General features: G+C 31.3%; 1 protein-coding gene across 1 annotated transcript in view; it reads left to right on the top strand.

Moving 5' to 3' along the window:
* LOC106473550 (cAMP-dependent protein kinase catalytic subunit-like) overlaps positions 1–10,333 on the top strand; it is a gene marked incomplete at its 3' end in the record, with an annotated part of 34,630 nt that extends 24,297 nt beyond the window's left edge. The window contains exons 6-9 of the mRNA XM_013934233.2: positions 4,342–4,468; positions 5,753–5,848; positions 9,321–9,443; positions 10,169–10,333. Of these exons, the coding sequence (XP_013789687.2) occupies positions 4,342–4,468; positions 5,753–5,848; positions 9,321–9,443; positions 10,169–10,333 (511 nt within the window). The remainder of the gene's footprint in view (positions 1–4,341; positions 4,469–5,752; positions 5,849–9,320; positions 9,444–10,168) is intronic.
* Positions 10,334–10,648: the final 315 nt, after the last annotated feature.

Raw genomic sequence — 10,648 nt, 5'->3', positions numbered from 1 at the left:
CCGTATTTTAGCCAATATATACATGGGATTTGGTACAAAGATACTTTTTTTACAGGCAACACACATTAACAAACGAAAATGGTGGACTTTCTCATTTTTACTAATTATGGGGGGTGGAAGACCACACAGAAAGCATATGTTAGGGTTTTTTAACAATTACTCTGCATATTTCAACTAATTTACATTGAATTTGGTACAAAGATACTTTTGTACAGGTCCCAAACAGAGATATAGAGAATTTTGGTAGTTTTGACTTTTGCTCATTCCTTTGGTGAGAAGAGCACAATTTGGGATTTTCGTGAACTATTCATGTGTATGTCAACCAACTTATATGGGATTTGGTATAAAGATACCTTCTTGCAGGTCCCAAACAATGATATAGACAGTTTTCAAATTTTTCTCTGTTTTTCAAGATTTTTCTGGTGTCAAAATTGGCCACATTCGGATTGCGTGGCAAAGACAAGTTACATTTGCTCACGAATGTTGTCCTCTTTAATTAAAACAGACTTTTGACCAATCTTGTGACCACCATATAACCATGAAACTATGTATCATATAATTCTGAATGTACTAAGTTTATCTTTACAAAATTTGGCCAGCGTTTGGTAAACATTACACGTATGTTGTATACATAAAATAAAAAAGTCGGGATTTGTTAATAAAGTATTGTGAATAAAGATTGTCTATGAATTTATAAAGCCGTTACTGAGTCAGTATGAGTGAAAGGTAATTTTCATGCTTAGAATAATAATAATACTTCTCACCTTGCGAGTTTTGTATTTCATTTTCATAACCTCTTAATGCAGAAATGCATATCAAAAGTTTTTTCTGTTAAAACTATACTCGTATCTAATGTTTTCTCAACCCTAACACTAACTGTAATGAAACCATCAATTTACATGAAATGAGAAGTTGAAACATTTGAAATAAAATCGAAAATACTTTTTTTTTTTAATTATCGCCTATTGTAACAAACAATTACAATTCTTTATCCTAATGGCTTTACGGTATTATTAAACATCTCTCATTATGTGAAACAATATCACAGTGGGACGGCTTAATGTAAACAAACGGATCGAATTGCATAGCGTAACCTCGCATTGTTTGAATTGCGCTACCTAGCCAAGTGAGTGATCACGAGAAATGTTTTAATTTCGTTTCATTGAAGTTTTCTTATCTAACCTGATAAATCTATTTTTGACATTTAGTTACTTTTGTTAAGAAATATGTAACAATAAATAGAAAATATGTAAAAAAAGAAATTAAATTTACCACATATCTCAGCTGTAAGCCTATTTATACTCAAGAACACGAAAAATATATTGGGCATTAGAAAAAAAATATCCCAAAACAACTATAATTTGACTAGCTTTCTAACTAAGCTATAGATAGGTTAAAAGATTCTGTAGCATTAATTACAGTCAACACATAACAGTACATTCTCAGGCCTGGTAAAATATAAACAAATAAATGAAAGAAGGTATTACATTGAAGTTTGCTTTGTCTATTGGTTATAAACCTGTGTAATAGAAATGTTACAGAGGATTAAGGCATGTCTTGGAAGAGCGGGAAAGATAGGAAGGCATGTCATGTAGGTGTCACAAATTTAATGATATCTCAGTAAAGCAAGAAGATTGTATGTTCGAATTGTATAAGCCCCTCAGTGGCACAGCGGTATGTCTTCGGACTTACAACGCTAGAATTCGGGTTTCGATACCCGTGGTGGGCAGAGCACAGATAGCCCATTGTGTTGCTTTGTGCTTAATTACAAACAAACAATTCGAATTGTATATTGTGGCTTGTCAGTTTCGTTAGTATGACGGTAGTTAACTGAACTCTGACATGTAAGGGTAGAAGGAAAAACTAAAAATGGGGAATTCAGAGCACAGATGCATCGCGTGATACTGTGAAGTAAAGATTGAGAAGTTACTTATTTCCTCTTGAAGGTAAGAAATGAAAACGTGGATAATATCAAAATTTGATGTACAAACTATGTTTTGATGCTAAGCTTATTGACATACATTGATAAGAAAGTAGCTTAATTAAATTTTAAATCTAATGTAAAGAAAGGTGCCACACACACACACACACACTGACTCTCTTGTATGCATAGGGTCAAGGAAGAGTGCTTTATATTTAGGAGCATGCATCTTCTCTTCATGATATCTTATGACCAACCTTGTGCTCTATCACATGGATGCTTAATAGATCTTTCTTTTTACTGCTGCTGTTTACTTGGGTTCATGAATGTTGCTATAAAGTACGTCGTCATGTCCAAAAGTACCTTCCCTCTCAGAACATTTATAAAATATATAATTTTAGTGATATACCTAGTTACTGGTGCATCAGCTGTAGTGCATGAATTGGCTTTTAAATGACCCATGTTTGTGTTAGATTTTGGTTAGGGTTCTATGCCTAGGGGTTTGTGCTTTAGCTGTATTATTAGATACAGAATGTTGCATGCAGTGGTGGTTCATAGTTAATTTTGAGGCTGGTGATATTTTAACACCAACTCCAAACATATAGAGCAGTAAACGACTTCAGGCATATTGCTTTATTTATACGAGTCACTACACATCATTTAGTGAAATTCAAGTTTCAAATTTTATATCCTTAAAAACACTGAATAATTACATAATCATAAAATTTAAACCAGGCCTCGATCACCTCGAACTTGTGTGGTCTTCTTGTTGCAACCTTTATTTAAAATAATTGTCATTAGTTGTTTCTAAACTTAGATTCTGATTGGCTCTAATTAATTTTCATCTAAATAACTGCCAGTTAGTAAGTTTAGTCATCCTTTTCATCCTCTGATGAACCACCATTGATCTGGATGCATGGAATGTGAGATTTCCTTTCAAGACATTTTAAACACTGTTTGAAACTAATGTAATCACACGTATTGTTACAACTTTCTTTGTATATCAAATAATTTTATAGTAATTTAAAATAGACGTATTTCTATTACTGAACAAAATTTCTAATATGGTGCTCGAAACTGAACCACATAATTCTAATGAAAAAAGAATAAAAAACAGTTATCTTTGTACTGTATGACAACAGAAGATTTCATACTGGGGCACTTTTAGGTGATCTTTACCATTTTAAAGAGCCAACTTTGTGTTAAGGTAATAATACAAAAGTTTGAACTAATGTATATATATTTTATGGCTGTAGTTCTTTGTAGAATATCTATAATAATAATCAGTCTTTGTCAGTCACGCACATCTCACTATCTAAATGCGTATGCATGTACACTTTATTCCGATGGATGTAAACAAAAGGTAGATGTAAATATACTTTAGTAGACATTTTGTACAACAACATATTAAAACTTATCAAAGTTTTTAAAAAGGCCTAATGTTAGATCATTGAATAACATTGAAAACTTTATTTGTTGATAGTATTAAGCACGGTAACGTTTAACCCTAACTGAACTGAAGCAAAAAAAAAGCGTTCACAACTTAGTGTTAATTTATCTCTTTATCAAATATAGGCTTGATAAAGGCTTAACTAGTGTTAGGCCTAAGACAAGTGGACTTGTAGATTTCAGTGTCTGTGATTAAAATTCTTTCGTATTATTCTAGAAATCCTATATTTAAAGATGTACTGTTGCAATAAATATACTAATTTGTCTGTATATTTTTATGAATCTCTGATATATTTATGGCTTTGCAAGATTCTACATAAATATAATTTTAAAACTGAATTGAATTTTCTGTAAACAAGGTACAAAGTGGTAAAGGGGAAGTTAGATTAAATAAACAGAAGTCTATATAAATGTTTAATTATGAAGTTCTATGTACTTTCCATCTACCCGTAGATGTAAGCCATGATGTTCTGTAAACATGAAAGAAAGTTAGTCAAAGTTATATCTCAACTGGTCTTGTGTTTAGAAATACATATTGTTAGATACAATGTAATGTATCAGATTTTAAACTTTGCAGAACAGACTATGAAAAAAAACAACTAATCACGCACTAGCAATTAATTGTACAATTTTATAAACCTAAAATAAGAGTAAATAAGTCTTGCCTTTTGTAGTTATTATTTTGTTTTTGTTGTTTTCCATTCGATATTTTTGCAAATTTTCTGTCACATTGTCCTTCTAATTCCTTTTAACTGAGTGCAGTAATGTGACATTACTATTATTAAGTAATTTTTTAATTGTTGTACGTGTTCTTTTTAGTTATTACTTTGTATTTGTATGTGGTGCTGTAACCCTTGAGAAATGCATAATCCAAAACCTTGGGTTTGAATTAAAAAAATTTTCTTCAGAGTGATTATTACTACTGTTTTTTTGTTGTTGTAATAATGCAATGTAGTGTTGTAATGTTCTAGTGAGACACAGTCAAGATTCTATGCAGCACAGATAGTGTTAGCTTTCCAGTATCTTCACTCATTAGATCTTGTATATCGTGACTTGAAGCCTGAAAATATTTTAATAGAACAGGATGGTTATATCAAGGTATGGTATTTAAGTCTACCAACTTTCAAAGACAACCAATCTTGTTTATTTTAACATAATCTCTGGAAACATTTCGGAAAAATGTCTACAAAAAATACTTGTTTTATTTAGAAATTTAAATGCAAAATATTTTAACTTTTTTGTTTAGAAAGATGTTAACATAACGTTTTGTGACAACACATGGGACCTATTGGTCCACCTCTACTGTTCCTTCCTCTAAACTAAACTAAAACTATTAAGAACTAAATTTTTAAAAATCTTAAAGCCATTCCTTATAATGATAATATTATGAATCGTTAAAATAGAATTCTAACCAGTTACAAGGAATGTGTTTTAACCAAAGTAATTTCTGGAGATAATGGTCAAAAGTTGTTATACAACAGTATTTAATTTCATTCTATAACTCTGAAAAATAAAATAATACAAAGAACTGAAATAAAGAAATTAAACGTTTAGTAAGTTGTCTTCATTCCTCATTTTTTTGGGGAGGGTTTGAAAAGTCTTGGAATTTAGATTTTAAAATTTCAGGCCCTAAAAGTTTTGAAAAAATATATTTTTTATGATTGTGGTTTTTGTGCAATATCAAGTCGTACTTAGTTACTTAATGATAGTTTTAATATTCAAGTTTTTTGTATTATCAGATGTTTGTATTTGACTTAGCATGCAACTGTCATGTTGTGAAATTTTTAGGTATAATCTGCTAATAAGTATAACCAATAATATTAAAATTAGTATTAGAAAAATACTTGAAGAAAAAAAGTCACTTATAGAATTTGTTGGTAATATTAACTTAAAAGTGTAGTATTCTGTCTTGCTCTCCCCTCTTCTGATATGGAATTATAAGGAGATAACTTGTAAGTGTTTATCATTCATTTTGAAGACCAATAAATGAAATATATCACACCACAAATAACAGCAACATTATTCCCAATTTCGATTTTGCAACTTCCCATTGCATAAGTTCTAGTATTCTTTAATAATGGTTTGAAATGGTAATGTAACTCATCTATTCTGTTGAACTGGAGGTAGGTTTCTCATATGTTAAATTTTATCACTAACAACAACAACAACAACGACGAAAAAATTTTTTCTCTCTCTCTCTCTCTCTGTATTAAATTAAAAAAATATAAAGTGGAACATTTTTTGTGACTGTAGATTCATTATTGTTAGGTGTGCTTAAGCTTCTAATTTAGAACTTTAAAATCTGGCACATTACAAATGTGTTTATATTTGAACTGTCCACTACTTTGCCTCTTAATATTGCTATGATTTTTCCTTTTAAAGGTAACAGACTTTGGTTTTGCAAAGAGAGTTAAGGGAAGAACATGGACATTATGTGGGACTCCAGAATACCTCTCACCAGAAATTATCCTCAGTAAGGTAAGAATTAACATCTTGGTTTTTGCTCTGGAAACCAGTTAAACTTTAATAGGTGTTTTAAATATAAACTGGATTTAGTTATTTGGTTCATGTTTATGCACAATGAACTTTCATCATGATTTTTATGTCCAGAATTATGAATGTTGGCGAGGTTTTGTTTCCTTTGAATCCCTTCAGTTTTTATTTTCCATATTTGATCAATTACATTCTTTTTTCAGAAGTTCAGAGAAACTAGTTTTAACCTCCAATAAGATAAAAAAAAAATACTAATTTAACACTGCAGAATAGTGCTTATGTTCACATATTCAGTTGATTGACTATCATGAAGGAAATTTTTACATCTATGCTTAATTATGAATACATAAAATATATTTCCTATTAATGAGTGAAGTTTTAATGTAATGTTCAAAGAGTAAAATTATTTCGAAGAAAAAAAAAATTGCTGGTGATTGTTGTTTCAGTTATTTCTGCTTTTTATTCGGAAAGCTAGCATTATGTAAAGTGCAAAAACATAATAACATGTAAGTATGTTTAAGCATAAATCATTAATTTTGTAAGGACTCATTCGGTTTATTACTACGTAAACATTAGGCACTTGATGATCACATGTCTCATGACAAATACAAATTATTGGTCATTTCACCTGTGCTGTATATAGGGTGAGCTATAGCAGCCCTCCCATTAATACATAGAAACTGAAAACTATATTTTCATCATCAATAAATCATTCTTTTATAAATATTCAGAATGTTTGCTACCATCATCAGTACATGCATGGCTTAATAATTATGAAAAGTTTTATGTGCTACTTATGGTTTTGGATTTTTTTACTAGTTGGTCCACTCTGTGTGATTTGTTACTTTAAAATGAATCACAACATCTAAACTGTTTTTAATCATTCGTGTATGATGTTTAGATCTCAAAGACTTTACTTAGGTGCTTTACCCTGGGAGAACTGGCAGTCAATCACAGAAGGCTGTTACAAGTTGGCTACAAGTGTTATTAGAAGATTGTTGAACTTCTTCTGAACCAATGATACAGTTGTTTAGACACACGTACAATGCAGACCATCATCCAACCCATGAACAAATTATGGTTATCTGGCTCATTACAGTTATAGATTTCTAGTTCCAAAAGGGAGTCAGAGATTTGTAGTTGCAACTGGATGCCATGTCAGTATATAGAAATATATTTCACAAAAGTCCAATCTGTATACCAGATACTCAGTGAGATGTTTTCTGCTTATATCAAGACACACAACAACTTGCTTATAATAGTACCAATACCACAGCCAATAGATCAGTGACATCGGAAGAAGTATTCATTTTAATACTGTACACCCAGACAGAAGATGTGTATTTATTTGGAAAGAACCTGGAACCAGATCCTACATCATATTTTATACAGGAACGTAAAAGTATGGTATTGGCAAGAATAAACACTGGTGCTAAACAGACAGACTTCTACAGTGAATAATAAGAAACTTTATTGTATCAGAGTGGAATTGCATGTTAATAGTTTACATTGTGATATACTGTCATCCAACAAAATGACCACTAAAGTATAGGCAGTCATACTATTCTTAGCATTTGTGTGCTGAGTGTATTCATACTTCCAGGACAAGCAACATATAAGGTCTAGACCTAGAATTACAGAGTTCATCAAAACAATTAATATTACTTTCAGAAGTGAAGCAACATATAAATTACAGACCTAGGACTACAGAGTTCATCAGAACTATTAATATTAAATTCAGAAGTGAAGTAAAATATAAGGTTTAGACCTAGGACTACAGAGTTCATCAGAACAATTGATATTAAATTCAGAAGTGAAGCATCGTATACATTCTAGACATTCTAAATTATAGACCTAGAATTACAGAGTTCATCAAAACAATTAATATAACTTTCAGAAGTGAAGTAAAATATAAGGTCTAGACCTAGGACTACAGAGTTCATCAGAACAATTAATATTAAATTCAGAAGTGAAGCATCATATACATTCTAGACCTAGAATTACAGAGTTCATCAAAACAGTTAATATAACTTTCAGAAGTGAAGTAAAATATAAGGTCTAGACCTAGAACTACAGAGTTCATCAGAACAATTAATATTAAATTCAGAAGTTAAGCATCATATACATTCTAGACATTATAAATTATAGACCTAGAATTACAGAGTTCATCAGAACAATTAATATAACTTTCAGAAGTGAAGTAAAATATAAGGTCTAGACCTAGAACTACAGAGTTCATCAAACTAATATAAGTCAGTTTTGGCTGGTGGGGACTACTCCCTGTGACAGATCAGGTTGAAATTTCATGTTTCAGTAGGATCTGAATGGAAGTTCTGAAGAGTGAACATGAAACTAGTACTGCTCATGATAGAAATGGTCACGGTAGAAAACCCAAACTCTTGAAAAAATGATGTTAAGTAACTCGGTTGATGTTCTTTACGTGATTCATGACAATCCAGTAGGGATCAAAAACCTGGATGTAAGTACCAGTGTGTAGTTACTTCCAAGGATGTATATAAGTTCTCAAAAACCATTGCTTAGGAGAGATAGCCAACCAAAAGGCTGAAATGGACATCAGATTTCAAACAGTGCGATAAAAAAAAAAGCTGGAGGAAAGTGCTCTTTACAGATGAATTCAAATTGAAATTATGTCAGTGACACCTTAAATGCTGATTGACATAGCAGATGTTTATTCATCATGTCAGGAACAAGACCTATTTGGTAGAGATTCATCTTCCAGCAAGACAATGATCACAAGTATGCAGTAGATGTGGTGAGACAATGCCTGGTTGTAAAACCAGATCTATGAAACACTCATAACTATGGCTTGGCCTGCAAAATATCCTGATATGAATATTTTAATGGTTGTATGAGCTTGTAAGAAAACTAAAAGAGTCGTGTGACAACCACAGATCATGGCTGAAGTGTGGGAAATAATACAGAACATTTGGAACAATGTATTATGTATTGCTAAACTTATGATAGTATAAAAACAAGGTGTACAACTATGTTTAAAACAGATGTTTTATACCAATTATAAAATTAACCATTTAGTTGCACGGTTCTTACTCTTGTACGTCTGTCGCTTCTGAGTTTACATAATTATTTCTAATACAGTATATTCTTGGAAATGGTACCAATAGGGCCAACCCTAAAAATACCTGTAGACATCTTTAGAGAAGGTTGTTTGAGGTAACATCAGAGCCTCATAAACACTGATTTTAAGCCTGCTAGTTTGCTCCTTTTCTTAGTGACCATATTCCGTATTGAAGTGAGACATCTTGAACGGTACAAATATAAATCCACCTGTCATGTATAGTTTTTATTTTTCATTTCGGGTCACTAGTTGCTTGAGTTGCATAATAATTTGTAATCTATCCATAAGACGTTTGTTGAATCGTTTACTCTAGGAGCTCTTGTAGATTTAATAAGTAATTTCTGTTTATGTTTATTGCAGGGTTATAATAAAGCTGTAGATTGGTGGGCCCTAGGGGTCTTGGTGTATGAAATGGCAGCTGGATACCCTCCATTCTTTGCCGATCAGCCAATTCAAATTTACGAAAAAATTGTATCTGGAAAAGTATGAAACCTTTTCTATAAAATTTATTTACGTTTTAAATAAATCTTTTTTTTTTTACATTTTCTGTTGATCCTATTATTTTTTTACATTTTCTGTTGATCCTATTATTTTTTTACATTTTCTGTTGATCCTATTATTTTTTTACATTTTCTGTTGATCCTATTATTTTTTTACATTGTTGCATGCAATCTAGTTTAAATTTTGTGATTGACACTTTGCTTTTGTTAAAATGTGACTGCTACTTGTATTATGTATTAAGCTGATAAGTTTCCATTTTGAGATTGCAAGTTAGCATTTTTTGAAATAAAGAAGAATGGACTGAAATTTCTTAACAGAATTGTGGCTGTATGTAAAGATAAATTTAGGAATATATTCGATGAAGTTCTGTTAGATATTGTACCAAATGATATTGGTGTGTTAATGTACAAAAGTGCTTTTCTAAACAAGCAACATTTTCTGCATTTTCATACATGACTTACATTGGCTAATGAAAATTTAGCATAACTTTTCACATGAGTGTTTCACTTTTACCAGGATGTACTTTTTTTCCTTTGCTGTCTTTTGTTTTTTAATGTAAATGGTTTGTCTCATATCTCTTCATTAGCATAATTATTATTCTATCTGTCTCTGACTGATTAATTATACATGTACTCTTTTAAATGTGTAAATGTGCACTTCTTTCAAAAATCTATAAACTGTTAAAATTAGTTTTTAAACATCTACAGGTTCGATTTCCATCACATTTTACATCGGACATAAAAGATTTGCTTCGAAATCTTTTGCAAGTTGACTTAACCAAACGATATGGGAACCTCAAGAATGGCGTGAATGATATAAAGAATCACAAGTGGTTTGCAGCAATGGACTGGATTGCTATATACCAGAAAAAGGTACATTGTAGGTTTTGTGTGATATAGTTATTTGACAAGTACCATGATTGGTAAGCTGAATATTCGCATCTTGGTTTTTGAAAATGTGATTTACAGATGTTGATCGGTAGGTTTGACACATACTGTTATTGACTCATTTAGTGTATGAATGCTGTAAACACTGATTAGGCCTAGCCTTCTAAAAAAATATTCAGTTAAGATAATTTAGTCTATTCCAAAAAAGGTTTGTAACTGATAAGCTGAGTACACTTGTAAATATGCTTGTTTGTTTTGAATTTCGCGCAAAGCTACACGAGGGCTATCTACGCTAGCCGT

This window comes from Limulus polyphemus, unplaced genomic scaffold, assembly GCF_000517525.1.
Source record: "Limulus polyphemus unplaced genomic scaffold, Limulus_polyphemus-2.1.2 Scaffold6269, whole genome shotgun sequence".
Taxonomy (NCBI): domain Eukaryota; kingdom Metazoa; phylum Arthropoda; class Merostomata; order Xiphosura; family Limulidae; genus Limulus; species Limulus polyphemus.
This window is presented reverse-complemented; position numbering and strand designations above follow the sequence as displayed.